An 18,659-nucleotide genomic window follows, 5' to 3' on the forward strand; every position below is an offset into this window, starting at 1 on the left:
AACACAACAATGTGAAGCAAAGAGGAATGTGGCTCCCTCATCCAGCACAATACAACCTCTTCAGCCTGGCACTGAGATAACTGAACAAAGGTACGGAGGTGTTCACAGCAGGCATTTGAGCATAAGATAGTAGATAGTGTGATGTTGGCAGGTCACCTACAGGCAGACCAGCATGCCAAATGTAATCCACTACCTTTGTCTTCATGAACCATATCAAAAAGGAGAGGGTGTCACACAGGTTTAAACCACATTCCCTCCTCTTAACAAAAAGAAATTTAGGCTTTGTCCCAAACCGCCTATGAATGCACTGCTCCGGGTGTTAAGGGTGGTGACCTACAATTAAATAGGATCAATTATGGACCTTTGGCCTTTTAACGCTTTCAAACATCATTATCTTCATCTTCAATAGAATTGTTTTACCTGATAAAATAAAACATTGAATAAATGCTAATGTTTTGGTTGCATCTTTTAAGGTTGAAGATGGAACAACCTCAAAACAACATTTAGTTAACATTGCCATCAGGCATCAGTTAGTGTAGAAATGCTGACCAACACCAGCAGATGACATGGCTCTCCAAACCATCACTGACCATCAATAAATTTTGCGTTTTATTTAGAAATCAGAGACCAGAGTCTGGAGGAAGAGTGGAGATGCTCACAGTCCAAGCTGCTTAAGGTCTAGTGTGACGTTTTCACAATCAGTGATGGTTTGGAGAGACATGTCATCTGATGTGTTATATCCAGTCCAAAGTCAGTGCAGTGTTTTCCAGAAAATATAGCACTTCATGCCTCCCTCTGTTGACAACTTTTATGGAGATGCAGATTTCATTTTCCAGCAGGACTTGGCACACTGCCCACACTGCCAATTGGTCTTATATAATATTTAAATGGTAAAATATAAAAACAATTAAACACTTAAAATAGATCACTCTGTGTGTAATACATCTATATAATATATGAGGTTCACATTTTTTAATTGAATTACTGAAATAAAGTAACTTTTTAATTAGATTCTATTTTTTTTTTTTTAGATACACTAGTATATAAACACATGTAATACATACATATATGTACATGTCAGAGTCTCTCGGATTGGTCACTACGTGGTGAAGCGTTTGAGCCAATCAGCGACGAGGTGTCAGTCTGCGTAGCCAATCAGAAAGCTGATGACACAAAACAACCCTGACTGCGTAGAGCGGCCGGCGGCGGATGGGCTTTACAGGACGGAGAGTGTTTAACCGGCCGCCTGTGGAGGAAAAAACGGGTGTTTATGGAAGCGGCGGAGCGGAGAGGAGCCGAACTCAGACCGGAAACCGAGACCGAGGCTGGGCTTTAAACCGGGGGGTCCCTCCGCGCTGCGCTGGGGGGCTGTATTACCGCGGTGTGAGCGGGTCAGAGAGCCGGCCGGTGCGCGGCTGTAGCGGGGGCGCTAGAGCAGCAGATGTTTGAGCCGCTGCAGGAGGCTTGTGTAGCTAGGCTAGGCTAAGCTAAGTTAGGTTAGCCGCCGCTCTGTATCAGCTGTAGTTCACCAGCCGCTGTATTAGTGTTTATCCAGTCCGGGCTCGGCCTCGGCGGGACCGGCTGTGGGATGAGTGCCGCGGTGTACGTTTTATCCACGGTTACCGGCTACGTCCTGACTTCCGCACTGCTGCTGAAATGCCCGTCGCTACTGCACCGGAGAAAGCGGGAGACGTTCCGCAGCAAACACATCTCTCACCGCGGGGGTGAGTACAGCCCGCACCGGCGCGCTAACCAGACTCACAGCGCTGCCCATCGATTAAACAACGATTCATCCGATTAATCGCAACAACGGCCTATGATTAATCAGTCTCCTTCTAAACATTTGGATACTGGATATTTAAATGTAAAAATAAAGAATCAATGTTAAATTTGTAAAATGTAGCTATGCTTAGTTATATTAGCGGTGTCAGTCGATTCAATAAAAATAATTAAATTAAACAAAATAGTCTGTGATTAATCAGATTAGTCACAATAGTCTGTAATTAATCACACTTTTCTTCTTAAAATTTGGATAGTTGATATTTTAATTTAAATGAAAAAAGAAGCAGTGTTGGATTAAATAACATTTAAATTTGTGGTGTCAATTGATTAACTAAAAATAATCCGATCAATTGCAATAGACTGTGATAAATCACATTTGTTTCTTCTTGATAGGATGTAAGATTAAAAAAGAAGTTGGTTGGCAAAATAAATAAAATGACATTTATATCAATAGTGTCAGTCAATTAAAGGAAAATAATTAGATTCATCATAATAGTCTGTGATTAATCACTAATTTTGATGGTGGATATGTAAGTGTAAAAAAATATTGGATTAATCGTAAGTACACACCGTTTCTTCTTTTGGAGACTTTAAACAAATAGATAATAGATTTTAAATAAAAAAGAATCAGTGTTTGCCAAAATAAATAAAATTACATTTTATGTGTGGCAATTAAAGAAAAGTAATTGGAATAATCACGATTAATTGCATTGTTCCTTTTTTTTTATTTTTTATTTTTTTACTTTTTTTACTGTTTTTAAATATTGGCAATAAAAAAAATCAGTATTAGATAAGCAAAATAAATTTAAATTACATTCACATTAGTAGTGTCAGTCGATTTAAATCACAATTTATTTTTTATGCGTAGTACTTCCTTGTATTTTGGGAGAATTTTGCTATATTCATTATACAAACTACAAATCAATACATCTCAATCTCTACTGCTTTTTTCCACAAGTACTGCAGAACCTCCAGAGCTGTAAACATGCAGTATTTACTTTCTCTAATGAAGATTGACAGGTGTCTGGTGTGGTGGGTGTGTCCTTATTGATTTCTGTGGAGGTTAATGGCTAGTGTCATTAACTCTTGTGTACCTGAAGGTGCAGCGTGTTGACGCATTCAGACCCTTGAACCCTGTGCTCAGTGATAACGTATGGATTTCTGTAGGTTTGCTAGCCTGGGGTTGGAGACTGCAGTAGATTGCATAGATACTGATGTTGCAATGAAGCTAGTCAGCTCTAAATCTCTGATAATCCTGACTGAGTCATGTTTCTGTGTTTCTTCTTATCCCTGCTGTTATAGGTGCAGGAGAGAACCTGGAGAACACCATGGCAGCCTTCAGGCAGTACGTTTCTTCAATCCTCACTACATGTCTACAGGTTGCTTGCATGCGTATTGGGGCCGGACATTTAATTTATTAATATAAATAGTGCAATAGAGAAGGTTTCAAAAATGGTGATGTGCTTTGACATTGACACATTTCCTATATTTCACTATGCATTAATTTAAAGAATGATTACAGGGTGCATTACATGAATTGGCAAATTCTTTTCCCCCCAGTCATTTTGGAGTTATGTTGTTCGGACACACTTTAATTTCTGTGCTTTTCGTTATTTTAAGTTGTTCTGAAATTTGTAGATTTATTAACTATAAAAAAACTTATGGAATTTAGTAAACACAAACGTGTTTAACATATTCTGGATTGTTTTATATTTAAAATTTCTTAAAGTAGCTCCTCTTGTTTAGATGACTGCTTTAAACATCTCTGCATTTTCTCAGTCAGTTTTATGAGGTAGAGTCACCTGGAATGGTTTTCCGTTAACAGCTGTGCTGAACTCGTCAAGAGTTAATTACTTGGATTTTGCAGCATAAAATGCTTATTTCTTAAAGTATAAAACGTGATTGCTCAATATATTATTGGAAATTATATATTTAAAGCATTTTTTTTATTAACAGTTATGGACACGGACACAGAGAGAGAGAGAGAGCTGGACAAAAAGAGAGAGACGGACAGAGCGAAAGAGAGAGAGAGAGAGAGGGAGACGGGCAGAGAGAGAAAGAGATGGAGACAGAAACGGACAGAGAGAAAGAGACGGACAGACTGAAAGAGAGAGAGGATGACTTTCTATTATAGATATTTTTCTATTAGAGATATTTCCTTCTATTTGAATTATCCTTAATAATTATAAGTGTTAATCCTGTAAATAATAATAAGTTCTGTTGTTGTAATTGTATTTATGTAATCTCTCTTTTAATTCATTATTATTATTAATTATTATTATTATTATTATAGTTTGTTTTTTGTTTTATGCTTTGGCAATAGTGTAATTCATGCTAATAAAGCACTGTTGAACTGAACTGAACTGGGAGGGAGAAAGGCACAGAAACAGAGACGGACAGAGCAAAAGAGAGAGGGAGATGGGCACAGAGAGAGAGAGAGAGAGAGAGAGAGATGGACAGACAGACAGAGAGAGAGAGACAGTCGGACAGACAGAGAGGGAGAAAGAGAGATGGACAGAGAGAGAGAAAAAGACAAAACACATGCGAGACAGTTTGAATAAAATGAAATGTGCATGAATATTTAGAAGTAGAGTCAGACTTTGGAGCACTTTTACCTCACTCTCTCCAAGTTTAGCACATTTAAGTGCATTTCATGCAAAGTATTAAAAATAAGCACTGTTATTTATTATATATAGGTATATATGTATATATAGATATTGAATTTTGATACCCCTCAATGCTACTGTGTCTGTAGTGGCTCCCTTATCTGATTAGTTGAACTGTGCACCCAACGCCCCCACCCACCCCTTTCCATCCCCTTTGCAGTGCTGTACAACTTGGCACAGACATGCTGGAGCTGGACTGTCACTTGACTAAGGACGAGCAGGTGGTGGTGCTGCATGATTCCAACCTGAAGAGGTCGACCGGTGTTTGCGCCAACATTTCAGATGTGGCCTACGCTGTAAGTGTTAACGGAACAGGGGCTATTTGATCTGCACCGTATTCACACTTGCTCTGTGGTTCTTTGACATTTCCTGTCTGTTTACAGTTGCTTGCAAAAGTATTCACACCCAAATTCAGATCAAAGAATATTCATGTGTTAGAGCGGCCCAGTTTCCCATTGGGCTTGTGTGGCAGGAAATGCAAATTTCTGTTCACAGACTCTCTCCATCCAGCCTGACTGAGCTCTAGATGCACAAAGCTGGTAGAAACAAACCCCAAAAGACTTGCAGCTGTAATTGCAGTGAAATGTTGCTCTACTGAGTATTGATAGATTTTTATTTGATTAAAAAATTTAATTCCACTTTACAATGATGTGCTAATTTGTGTTGGTCTATTACTTAAAATCTCAATAAAATACATTTAAGCTTGTGGTTGTAAGGTGAATCTGTGTGTAAATTTGTATAAATGAAAGTTGATATGTGTTGTATTCCTAACTGAAGTTGTGTGTGTTTCCTTCAGGATCTTCCACCTTACTTGTGTAAGCTTGGGGTGACTTTCAAGCGAGGTGAGTGCTCCAGTATTGAGCTGTGTTCTAATCTATCTATGAGGTCCTCTGAGGCCTCAACCCTGCAGATATGTAACAGTCCACTTATTGTTCTGGACATGTGTGCCAGGCCAGATAAGCTGTACCCACTGTAGAGGGTGCACAGTAAGCTGCTGTAGCTCTAATACTGACAAAAAAAACGTTTTGGTGTTTTTTTTTTTTTGTGTGTGTGTGGAAACATAATAGACTTCCATCTAAACACAATTACATTTTTTTTTCCTACATAGTAAATGAATAGTAAAGTGATCCAGTCTATGAATGAACACACAAGGAATCATGTAGTAACTTAAGTGTTAAACCAAAATACTCTGTGAAACATTTTTGTGGGGTGCTGTTAACTATTTTTTTTTTTTCACTTGATTTGGGAGGAAATGAAAATGAATAAATTAATGTTGGTTGCGTAGTTAGTCTTTAACCTTTTTGCATATTCAAAATATCCTGAGCTTTGGTTTTGAGATGTGCTCATGGCCTACAATATCAGATTAAGCGATGGATGGATGGATAGATAGGTACTCACATACGTTCCTTCCATCCTTCTGAACTTCCTTTCTTCCTTCTAGATTTATTTCCTTCTAGATTTACTTCCTTCTGGACTTTCTTCCTTCCGGACTTCCTTACTTCTGGACTGACTTCTTCCTTTTCTTCCTTTCCGACTTACCTTCTTCCATACTTTTTCTCCCTTCCTTCTGGACTTTCTTTCTTCCTTACTGCTGGATTTTCTTTCTTCCTTACTTCCAAACTTCCTTTTTTCTTTCCTTCCTTTCATTCCGGATTTCCTTTCATTCCAGCAGCATTATTACTTTACAAAAGGAACAGAGGGGGGGAAGAAATAAATAAAGAGGGACAGCATACACAAATTCAGAAAGTCCAGCGCGAGATATATTGCACATTTTTATTGCCCCTTTTTTTAATACAGGGCTGTCCAGAATATTGGAAACACCACATTAAGTACTCTCACGTTATGCCTGTTTTATCTTGTGTGTCTGATGTGAAGATGGGTTTATCAGAGAAGATATTATTTCAGTGGTGGACTATTCTCAGTGCAGAGTGATCCAGCGTGGTTGAGGCATGTTAGTATGTGTTGCACTGCAGTGTGTTGGTGACGGCAGTGTTGCTGGGGATTTGCATACATCACTGCTGGGTTGAGAATAGTCCACCAGCCATAAACCTTCAGTCAGCATTGAGCCCATAGTCAGAAAATGACACCTGGAAAATTAATAGAAGATATCTTAGTTTGGTTTGGTTTAGTTCGACTTGGCAAAATGTACAATTGAAATAAATGTAAACAGGCCGAAAAGGTATTAGGTTATAGCTTTAGCCTTTTTGCATTTTACCTTTTATATAACATCTATTTTTTTATATTTGTTTTTTGGTCTCCTTTTTTTTTTTTTAACATACGTTGCGTTGCTCTCTCTAGTTTCAAATAACCTTTTAATATAGTTTGGGAGTAAATTTACTTGTGCTTGTAATTTAATAAGTCATTTGATGGTTGGTTTTTAGTATTCTGCTTGGTTAATAATAATTCTTATAGCTTACTTCTGCAGTTAGTGAGGTAATCAGATTTGTGTTTGTTTTGTGTTTCCCCACATCTCCAAATTTATGGAACTATGAGGTGTGTGTTTTGAATTCTGATTTAAATAAGTTTTATTTTATGCAATATTGCAATGTTTTTTTGTTTTAAATAGTCTTTTAATTTGTGTATGTACAAGGTAGGTGTGTAAGTAGTACATGCTCCTTAATGCTCCTTCATACATTAGTACCAGTTGCCACAGTACCAGTATCTATAAACCAATGCCTCTATTATGGTTATAGAAAATAAAATGAGTGTTACTGTTTCCTGTAGTGTTTCCTTTACTTTTGAACTTCTCCTGTATGTAGACATGATTGGATTTTCTCTCTGATTCCCCTCTAGAGTGTTTTGTAGAAGGTGGTGAAGACAAGAACATTCCTCTGCTGCGAGATGTCTTTGAGGCCTTCCCAAACACCCCCATTAACATTGACATCAAGGTCAATGATGATACACTTATCAAGAAGGTTTGTTCCGCATCACACGCTCTTATTGCAGTACTCTAATCTGCCTCGTCTGCAGACCATTACTGTAAACATATGAGATAAGCAGAAAAACGTATCCAGTAAATGATGTAATATGAAGCTCATTTGGCTGCTTTATGGTTTTATATCTCCTAAAGGTCTCTGAGCTGGTGGTGAAGTATGACCGGGAGCATCTGACTGTATGGGGTAACTCCAGGGACCAAGTAGTTCAGAAGTGTTACAAAGAGGTGAGTGTGGTGGTGATCTGTTCTGTAAATTATGCAGTTAGATCCATAAACATTTGGACAGTGACATAATCTTCATGGTTTGCGCCCTGAAGTTTAGACTTAAGGCAATAATTTCCTGCAAAGGATTCTTAACAGTGTATTAAAAAAAGAACATTTTATTTATGGTAAAATTACTTTTAAACTCCTGAAATGAGGAGTTTTGTAGATAAATGGTTGTAATTACTAAATGCTTAATAGGATATATATTTTTAAACTTCTTGAATTTAACCTGAAAGTCTAGACTTCAATAACATCTCATTTGTTTAATTTCAAATCCAATTGGGTGGCTTTCAGAGACCAAAACATGAAGTTTGTTTAACTGTCCAAATATATAGGGGCCTAACTGTAATTTTGTACTTGATTTTGTCTCATAAGCCATTATGGGCCCTATTTTGGCGATCTGTAGCGCACCGTGCAAATACAGGTCACTGTGTCCTTGGTATCATGAAGCTGCAAAAGTACTTTTTGCGCTGCTCCAAACGTGCAAAAGGCATGTACTAATTCTCTCAATAATTCACGGGTATGTGCCAGTTGTCATTCCCTTTAAGAGCCAGGTGATTTAGGAGTTTGGCATGCTTGGCGCTTGGCGCTTTTTCGTGTTTCAGCAGAGGAAACTGACCTGCTCGTTCATGCTGTGAAGGTGCGCCAGCAGCTCCTTTACAGAAAGAGCAAAATGATTTAATTAAGTATTCTGTTTATTGCTGATGTCCATATGTGTGTGTAAGGAGCGGGGATGTAAAAGGCACTCCTGCCTGGCTAAGATAAGATTTTGTAGGACTGTTGACTATTGTCTGGGTTTTAATCAGTCAGTGGCGCATCCGCTGCCAAGATAGGAAAAAACACCAGATATTTACCTGGACACACCTCACTTTCAGACCCCCATGCTCATAAGTGTAGATATAGGGTGTACAATAGGGCCTATTATTCATATCATATTTTATACTGTTTGTATTGATGGACAAATGTGTGTAGTTTAATTCAATAGACCTTTTGATTTAATTAAGGGTAAACAAAAAGATTATTCTGACTTTTATTTTATTATTTAAGATTATCCAATATTAAATAAATGTCATATTGTGATATAGTAGAGTTTTAAAGAAATTGCACTTTTTTAAATACTCTCTTCTTCCCTTTCTTTGGTAGAACCCCCAGATCCCGGTGTTGTTCAGCTTGCCCAGAGTGCTGATACTGGTGGGGCTTTTCTACACAGGTCTGCTGCCCTTCATACCCCTTAAGGAGCAGTTCTTAGAGATTCCCATGCCTTCCATTACTACCAAGTGAGAAACACGTCAAACTTATCATTTTCTTTTTATATACATATTTACACTACTATTCGAATGTTTTAAAACACCCCTATTTTTACTTGTCCTGTAGCAGTGCTGTATGGTCCAGACAATCTGCTAATATAAAGATAGAATAAAAAAAAACATTGACTTACTGCAATTCACCTGTCAGATCTCTAATTCTTCTCTTCACTGCTGAAACTGAGACTTAGTCCAGTCATGTTAAGCATATTCAGCCAGATTTCTGCAATATGCCATTGGCTGCATGGATAAGTTTAATTCATGTGTAAAAACTAGTCGTGTCAATCGATTAAAAAATAGAATCTGATTAATCAAAACAATATTTTGTGATTAATCGCACTTTTTCTTAAGATGTAAGAGATGTAAAATGCAATTATATTTATATTTGTGGTGTCAATTAAAATACTAGTATATACTTGTGTTTTTGAAGGGATATAAAGCCAAAGTTGGGCGCTGGACTAAGTTGTGGTCACACTTCCTCAATATTTAATTCAGTTATTTAAATTCCTTAAGGGACAGATTCCTAATTTAAACTAAATGAACAATTCACCTGTTTCAGTACAAATGTTAAGAAGTTATCTGTGTTTAAAACTTGACTTGCTGAGTTGAAACAATATTGCAGAGAAGAGTCTTAAGCTAAATTAGACATAAAGTCTGTAAAGATTTGAAGTAAATAGTAAATCCAAATTAATTTAATTAAAAACTTTAAGGCTTTGAAGTTGCTAATGTTTTTTTTACAGTGTATTTTAATGAAGAAAGAAAATTGTGTAACATGACCTTGGGACAAAGGACTAGGGTTTGTTTTAAAATGATCATTTGATACGTAATTATAATAGCCAGTATTATTCAACATAGGGACTTTGGTTCATTGGTAGAGAAAACAGAGCTCATCCTGGTGGGACCATGGCGTATTACTTTATTATAAACCACAGGGATGGACATTCAGACAGGTCATCAAGGGCATCTCTGTATTTATCAGGTGTAGATTTTGAAGGATTGATTTTTGGAGTCATGTTAATGATTATTTCTCTGTTTAGACTTCGAGACCCCAGGCGGATGACACGGGGTGAGCGCATCATCACTTGGTTGGCAGACACGTAAGTTCATGTTGGAATGCTTTTCTTTCCTGTTTCTACCATAATATTTACTGTTCCTTGATGTTACAGTAGATTATTGGAACACATGTCACCTCAGCTGCTCCTCCTGCATAGAGCTGTGCAAAAAAAAAAAAACCACAGTTAGCAACACCTTAGCAACAACTTTAGATATGTTTGTAACTGCCTAGCAACACCTTACCAAACACCTGGAATACCATAACAACTGCCTAGCGACACCGTAGTAGCTCAAAGAACAGCCCTTTCTCCAGAGAATGTAGCCATTCTCATCTTCTTAAAGAAAAACTTGAAATAACAGTTATGAAAATACCAGTTGTTTTGTCTAGCCTCAAATATGTTAATAGTTTTGGTATCTTAAGGAGCATCTTTCTCTCAGATGAAGTTATAATGTATCTTTGTTAAAGAAAAAAACTTGTCATTCTCAGGGACCGGAAAAGTCTTAAAGTCTTATTTTTCATGTTTAACTGTTATAGTAGGATAGAGTTCAGTTTGTTAAGGCTCTATTTGTTCTATTATTTTTTACATGACTGTTCCTGTATTTCTTTTATTATTTATTTTGTTATGTGCACACTGCTGCTACCAAAAAAAGCCACTAGATGGCATTACAAATATATCTTAATTAAATTATTTAAATTTGACCATTAGTGCCTAATGTGGTGTATTACAGATCACTTGTATCACTTTGCATCACTTATATCAAGCCCATCTTTTGAAATAAGATATTGTAAATTTGATGAATCAAACCAATGACTGACCATAGACTAATCTAAAACTGGCATAGGCCTCTCTGCTGTAAAAAGAAAAAAAGAAAATCGAGAATCGAATCGTGACCCTAAAATCGGAAATAAAATCGAATCGAGGATTTAAGGAATCGTGACACCCCTATTAAATACTGATACAGATTTCTTACTGCCCTAATAATGCATGCATTTTGTTCTTGGCTGTTCTTCACAGCCTTCTCATGAGGAAAGCTCTATTTGACCATCTCACAGCCAGAGGAATACAGGTGAGCATTTTGCTCTGGGGAAAAATTGTAGCAATACCAAAGCAAGCTGTGATGTTCACAATCCTCAATGAATGGTGCATGTGTGTTTCTGACCGTAGGTTTATATATGGGTGCTGAACGACGAGGAGGATTTTAAACGTGCCTTTGACCTCGGAGCCACGGGCGTGATGACGGACTATCCCACCAAGCTGAAGGAGTTCCTGGAGAAGAACGGTGTCCCGAAGTCCGAGTGACCTGCTGCTGCTGACGGAGAGATTACAGCCGTTTCCTTTCTTGCCTTTCTTTGTGGTCTCGCTGGGAGTATCCTAATCTTTTTTTTTTTTTTTTTTTTTTTTTTGCACATCTGCGCTCCTGGTGTAAGGTAACAAAAGCAGCAGCAGCAGCCATAAGCATGATGACCACTTTTTGAACACTATGGACTCTTCATTTGTTTTTTTTTTGTTTTTTTGTTATTTAGAAGCCCTCAGTAGATCTCTGAGTAGTAAACAGTTAAACAGTAATCATTTATAATCACAGCAACGCAGAAGAGCCGACGTAACAGTCCGTTCAATCATTTTATTAAAGTGGTGTATCGTCCCGTCCGTACTGAATCCTCTGTTTCAGCAGTATTATTCTTAATGTGAAGATACGATAAGTAAAAATCATTTTATTCAAGCATTAGAGGTGGCATATTAAATAATGGTGGGTCTTCAAATGTTACGTTATTACATTGATATTTCAACTGTGTATTTTCTATTTTGAGATATTAATGAGACACTGGAGTTTGTAAGGGCATGAGTAGCCAGGTAACCAGCAGGGGGCGTCGTCGTTATGCATTTAGTGCGTTTTGGTTGGTTTGGCCTGGGTTCGGCCAGTAATAGAGTAGTGCACAACTTGGAAGCAAAACATGACTAAGTAGTGCGCCTCTTTTACACGTTTACAAGTGAACGCTTCTATCGGTGAGCATTTCTCTTGTACAGTCGTATGCAAATGTTTCATAGAATAATTGTACATGCTTGATGCTTGATTTAAAGAATTTAAGTGAATATAAATACGCATTTTTTTATTTTATTTTTTTACAAAGAACACGCCTTACGTTTATTTGCTAAGTGTCATTGCAAAATGACATTCACAATACTATAGCACATTATAATATTTTCCAGTATGAAACACTGACCAAGGCCAAAAGTCATGGGACAGGAGAACATGGGAACATTTGCTCTCTTTTATGGGATATGTATATATAAATAAATACATATTTATTTCTTATTTTCATCATTATTAATTTATTCACGAAATGTAATCACTCTCTCCTCCCACAATAGAATGTAGAAATAACTACGTGGGATATCTTAGCAACTGTCTAGCAGTGTCATAGCAACCACTTTAAATATAACAACATTTGCCTAGAAACCACTTAGCAAAACATCAGCAATCATTCTAGTTATAATGTAACCTGACTAGCAACCACCTGGAATGACCTCATTAACTTCCTAGCAACACCTTATCACCACTTAAGATATGCTAGTAACTGCTTAGCTACCACATAGCAACGCCTTAGCAATAACTTAAGATATGAAGGAACCTGCCTAGCAACTACCTAAAATACCTTTTCAACTGCCTAGCAACACCTTAGCAATCACTTTAGATCTGAGATCTAGCAACCACTGGGACTCCTTTATTAACTGCCTATCAACACCTTATTAAATACCTGGAATACCTTATCAACTGCCTAGCAACACATTAGCAACCCCCTAGCAACAACTTAGCAACACCTTAGCAATCACTTTAGATCTGAGATCTAGCAACTACCGGGAATCCTTTATCAGCTGCCTAGCAACATCTTACTAAATGCCTGGAATACCTTGTCAACTGCCTAGCATGTCAACCTAGCAACCACTCAAAAATACCAGATACCACTAATCACAGTCATTACGAAATCCGTCTCCCATTCATCTGGTTCCCACTACCAGGACGCCTTAAATGAATTTATCCAATAATTCCTTTTTCTTGACCAGTGTTCAGCTCTCACAAGATATCACCTCGCACCTTATACATGTGTGGGTGTTAACATGCTGTCCCCTGTGACCATAACACAATATGGTCAGTTTACTGCTATTCCATGTCTTTTGGCATGTCTATCAGTATATCTTTAGCAAATAAACATAAACAATGTTCTGAACTGAGCGGAGAAACAGTATGTTTAAGTTCATGTTCTGTAGAGCTTCAGTCAGACTGTAAACGAACTTTGGATCGTTGTGGACTTTTGCATACGACTGTATAAATCAGTGACTGAAATACAGTGTTCTATTACTGTATGAATTTTGTTAAACCACAAAGTTGTTTTTTGTGTCTTTTCTGCTGTGTCTCTCTTCAGCTTTTTCCAGAATGAAACAATGAGTTTTTGTTTGTGTCGTTCTGAAAGCCAATCAGAAACTGCCTGTAGATTGTTACAGAACGCTGGGGAGGAGTGGTGAAGGGCATTGTTGTTGTATTTATATTATCTAATACAAATGATGATGATGATGCCCAGCTCTGCACATATTCTGTTCTGTTCTGACAGAATGCCTTAACCGACACTTACTGGCCACTTTATTAGAAACACCTTAACACCTTGTAGGTCCTACTTGTTTGCGGATGGTTCTGCACATTTATTTTGCGTGTTTTCTGTTGTTTCTTCTGTTGGTTAATCCTCTGTGGCTTGAATTTTTTTTTGTTATTTGGAGAGAAAAAAACAAGCACTGGTTAAAAAAATAGTGCATAATGTTGTCCCAAGGCAACAAATGAAAATTCTGTTTAAATAAGTAAATAAAACCAAATTAAAAAATGTAATTTAAAACCTCAATATAGGCGTTACCACTAGAATTAGTAAATTGCTGGTTTGAATCCCGGTCATGCAGCTTGCTATCAGCAGCCAGAGTTGGAGAGAGAAAATTTGGAGTCATGGATGCACATATACATATATCTTAATTGGATTTAAATGAAAAAAATGTTAGAACATATATTTATCTTTATCTATTGCTGGTTTTGTGTCCTATGTGACTTTGGTTGCTAAAAAGATTGCTCCACCTCCAGAATCTTAAACCAGATTCTTCTTCTTCATTTTATTGAAATGGAGACTTGTTGTATGACATATTAAAACAATATTGTAAAAATATTTAATTTAATGTATTGCTAATTGCTAAAAAATGGTGCCATAGAGGGTTAATACTGTCGGATGGAAACTTTTTGTATCTCCAAAATGGCAACTTCACAGGAGCTGGAAAAACCTTAACTTTCAGTAGAAGTCAAAGTACAAATATTTTAATCTAAGAATTTTTGAAATATTTCTTTTGGTCCGTTCTGTATAATATTTAACACAATGAAGAAAAAGAACAGCAGCTAGATTCACATTGTGTCAAATGTGGCAAAACAGCAGAAATATACAAATATACATAGTAGTGGTCTAGCAGTGACTGATTCTGTTGAAGATCTGTTTCCAGCAGCTATCCAAATGTTGGTCTGATTGTGCAAGGCTCGTGTAGTGAGGTGGAGTCCTAACTAAGGGGTGGAGCTTGAAATTTAAGCATCCATCTTTGCAATGCCGTCTGGCAGACTTTTGGATCTTTCAAGGGGGGAGGCCAAAATACAGGAAATTTAAGGTAAAAAAACTCTTTTCAAGGACCGATAAAGCCTGATAACTTTTTTTCATAGCTTATATAATAGCATTTCTGTCGGCTGCGCAGATTTCCCATTTAAACACGCTGAGCCTTCTCTGCTCTTGTGCACAAGCAGAAAGCTGATTGGCTCTTTTTGTTGAACTGCGGGACTTCGTCCGCAAACAGATGCCATGTTGAGCATCACAAGAACTCTTTAATTCTTATTTAAACCAGTGGCCAGTCTCCTCATTTTACAGCATAACGTCAGTTATAAATGGAGCTATATGGGAGGTGGACCTTTTTAATAAAGTGGTCAGTAAGTAGAAGTAAAATATATGGTAGGTATATCTAAAGTTTCTACTGAGTGTTAAATTAGACTTGAGCTTAGAAGGGAAGAAAGTTAAGATGGACTGAGGCTTATTTTGTACAAGTGATGCCAGACTTGAATTAAGTTCTTGAAAATAAGGACTTTTATGTTGCCGAGCAGGTCAAGCACATCGTGTCTATTACAAGCAAAGCCATGCGTGATTTATAGCTTTTATAATGTTCTTTACATGACGGCTATTCATAGTTTGTGGCCCTCGCCCATTTTGACAGAAGTATTGATGATGTTTATTTATATGAAACCAAGCAGTTGGCAGCAGTTTCGCCTTGTAATGAGGGGAATTGACAATTGACAACTTAGATTCCTACGTGTTAAGTCATTAAAGCAAAATAAAGCAAATATACATTATTTAAGGTTTGTGAATAAATACTGCTGATCCATGCTGATTATAATGGGTTTAATGGGTTTATGTAAGTAGATAATGCAAAAAATTGTAATTTATTGTCTAAATAATTCTCTTTTCCCCTTGTTTTCCCCCTTTGTTCTCTTAGCGTAGTAAAATGTGTTTTGTAATATAAGCGTAGAGCAGAAAAAACCTGTAGGCCAGGTATTATAAATGATGATAGCACAATCAAAAACCTTGGCTGTAGCTGAAATGGATTCTTACTCCCTATGTGGGATCTCCTGGGCTCTCAGGTTTCCTCCCACAGACAAATCATGCACCTCTAAAACTGCCATTGTGTTAATATATATTTATATATGTTTATATGCCCATATATGGATTGCCACTCTGTTCTGAGTCTGTGAGGTTGTTTCCGGTTGAGAGTATGCTGCGCACAATTGGTTGACAACACATGGGGCTGTTGTTTCAACTATCTGTTGCTTAAAAATGAGAATCTCAGTGCATTTTTGTCCACATGCAGCTCATGTAGTGAGCTACAGTGTTCACTGTGAGTTGTGATGAGTGGACTGAAGGACATTCCAATGGCCTCAGAATTACGTTAAAATTCCACAAACAAGTATTGATTTCAACACTACTGAGAATTGCTAATGTACTCAAAAGCACTCTAAATATTATACGTAAGTATATGTAAATAGCAAGAAAATAGGGATCCATTTCAGTCTCAGACCTTGTTTAATGCAGTATATTTATGAATGTGGAAAAAGCCATTCCAGGATGCCAGTTATGACAAGAGATTTTTATAAGTTTTAAGTGATCCCAAATGATTTAAAGCATCTTAGTAATCTCTGAACAGCTTTACATTAGTGCGTTACTTGTGTAAATGAAAATGGGAAGGTGACTGAAGGCGATTTAAGCATAAGCATGCTGAATAGCTTTAAAAAAAGAAGAGGGGGAATCTATTTTAAAAGCGAATTCCTAAAACTGTTTCCTCACTTTGTTTCATTGTGTCCTGCTGTTTGTGCATCTTCTTTACACTGTATGTAATGTATTTACTGTGGTCATTTGCCAGTGGTTTCTTTGTGTGTGTGCAATACTCTATTGACTTTTATTTTCAGCACATTTGCACATTGACTGAATGTTTCTGTCATTCCACATTCAGAGGTTCAGTTGCTATATTGATTTGAATGCTGCAGTGATTTGTAAATACTTTGTCATTGAAAATATTTTGAATGAAGATATTCATGCAATTTTGTCTCATTTTTTGTGATTGCATGTGTTCTCTTTTAATAGTTGTGTTTCATGGATGTGGATTAAGATGCTCAGTGCTCAAGAACGTACAGTATTTATCAAGAGCGTTAAGGTTAAAATTCCTGGACGTGTTCTTGTTCCACCTTGAAATCTGAGGATGCATCGGTTGGTGACACTATCCCAGAAAGATGATCTAAAATACCCAGCATTCACTGTGATTCAGTGTAGATCTGATGGCAGAAGGTGCTGTTTAGACTTCTAGAAAGTCCAAAATCAGTTGGGCTGGACAGGTGGGCGGTCAGTGATTTGAGGAAGGCAGAGAGATTTAATTAGAATTGACTGGATTTATAGAGAACAGAAAATATAAAAATGTATCAGTGTGATTATTTAATGACTCCGGCAGATCTGAATATTACAGCCTACTTTAAGGGAGAGAGCCAGAAGGTAACATAGACACAGAGGCACCCTGAAACACTGGCATCCACCCACTGTGCCTTCCACAAACCTGAGTTTACCTACAATTCTCTGTCCATGGATCCATAGATCTGCAGCCTTTATCTAAGGAGAAATATTAATTACCAAAAACTAAACAAGTAATAGTCTAGATATCAAGACCTCACTGTGAGTGCAAAAAAACAAATAAAATAAAAAGCTAGTTATGCCCATCCCTCACACAAAACTGCATCCTCATAAGAGCACATCACGTTTTGTGGTCCCAGTAAAAACAGTATCAACTGATGTTCTGAAATAAGGACAGAATGAACTGCAGTCAGATGGTTTAAGCAGTACCAGTACAGTATGTACTTTCCTGCACATTTTGATGACAAATCAAATTACATTAATTTATATAGAGCTTTTTACAACTGATATTGTTGCCAAGCAGCTTTACAGAAATGTGATATCAGGATAGAGAATCAGACAAGACCTTAAATGAGCAACGGAGGGAAAACTCCCTCAGAGCTGGAGGAAAAAAAAAACACTGGGATGTTCACATGTAAGGGAGGACCATCCTTCCACTGGAAAACTTTTAAATGAATGGTAAAAAGTCATTATACATCCACACAGATCTTATATATTCATGTGAATAGCAACACCACCAATGGACAGATTATAATAACTATTTAATCATATAATTTAGGGTGTCTATTCAGTCTTCTCTTTTTATTGTTACTCACTGTTACTAGTCACTCCTCTACAAAGGTGCGACAGGGAACTTGCTGATTACTGATAGGGATTCTGAGAGTATTTTTTAGCCCAGGTCCACCAGCTATTCCACTGCAGTGTCAAGGCCCTCTCCTGGTGGTTGGCGGCATATGCGTCTTTTTTTTTTTTTTACAGGAAACATAAAACATGGTCTAATTCTTAATCTCAATTTTTTTATTGCACAGTGCACATATTCAGCCATAACATTAAAACAACTGGAAGATGAATAACAGCTTAGTTTAGGTAACAGTGGCATGCCTGCTGCCACATGAAAACAAATAAGCAACATCGAATATTTAAGTTTTAAAATTTTGGTATGCTTTAGCTGTCTTTTTACCTTTATTTTAGCGTTTCATTTATTTATTTTATTGTTTTTAGTTCAATTTTTATTTATATTTTACTCTTTTATGTGTTCAGTTAGTTCTGTTCATATGTCTGTTGTTGCCATTTGATTTATAATTTTATGACCTTTGATTTTCTTACCTAGGATTTAATGATTCCTACCCCTAAACTCTATTTTTTATCTCATTTGTTTTATATCTTATTTAATAATATATTTGTTTATGAATTACTATAACTCTCACATATGTGAGGAACAGGGTTTTATGATATGAGTATTCACAGTTCTGGCACCACCAGCTGGTTGGAGTGAGGGCTGCTGGATCCTACTCACCACAGGATGGAGCTCCATGTCCCTCTCGCTGTTTTTACTGATTGAGCTGATCTCAGTTAGTCTGGCTCTGTAAAATAAAACCATCATACATTAATGTGTTTACGATACTGAGTCAAAC

The 18,659-nt window shown here is 37.1% G+C and overlaps 1 protein-coding gene across 1 annotated transcript; it reads left to right on the plus strand.

The window, feature by feature from the left end:
• The first annotated feature begins 1,172 nt into the window (after window positions 1-1,172).
• gdpd1 (glycerophosphodiester phosphodiesterase domain containing 1) lies at window positions 1,173-16,664 on the plus strand. Its single transcript, XM_022670357.2, has 10 exons — window positions 1,173-1,724; window positions 3,085-3,127; window positions 4,609-4,744; window positions 5,245-5,290; window positions 7,242-7,363; window positions 7,519-7,608; window positions 8,791-8,924; window positions 9,989-10,048; window positions 11,021-11,072; window positions 11,171-16,664. The coding sequence occupies exons 1-10, from the start codon at window positions 1,589-1,591 to the stop codon at window positions 11,303-11,305; spliced, it is 954 nt and encodes a 317-aa protein (XP_022526078.2). The 5' UTR covers window positions 1,173-1,588; the 3' UTR covers window positions 11,306-16,664.
• The last annotated feature ends 1,995 nt before the right edge of the window (window positions 16,665-18,659 follow it).

The sequence above is a fragment of the Astyanax mexicanus genome, chromosome 18 (genome assembly GCF_023375975.1).
Source record: "Astyanax mexicanus isolate ESR-SI-001 chromosome 18, AstMex3_surface, whole genome shotgun sequence".
Classification (NCBI taxonomy): domain Eukaryota; kingdom Metazoa; phylum Chordata; class Actinopteri; order Characiformes; family Acestrorhamphidae; genus Astyanax; species Astyanax mexicanus.

What these genes read in the sequence shown, in the direction of transcription:
- gdpd1 (XM_022670357.2), top strand. Translation starts at nt 1,589, where the DNA reads ATGAGTGCCGCGGTGTACGTTTTATCCACGGTTACCGGCTACGTCCTG. An exon ending in TTTCAGATGTGGCCTACGCT is followed by an intron (nt 4,745 to 5,244) that starts GTAAGTGTTAAC and finishes TGTTTCCTTCAG; the next exon opens with GATCTTCCACCTTACTTGTG. An exon ending in ATCACTTGGTTGGCAGACAC is followed by an intron (nt 10,049 to 11,020) that starts GTAAGTTCATGT and finishes TGTTCTTCACAG; the next exon opens with CCTTCTCATGAGGAAAGCTC.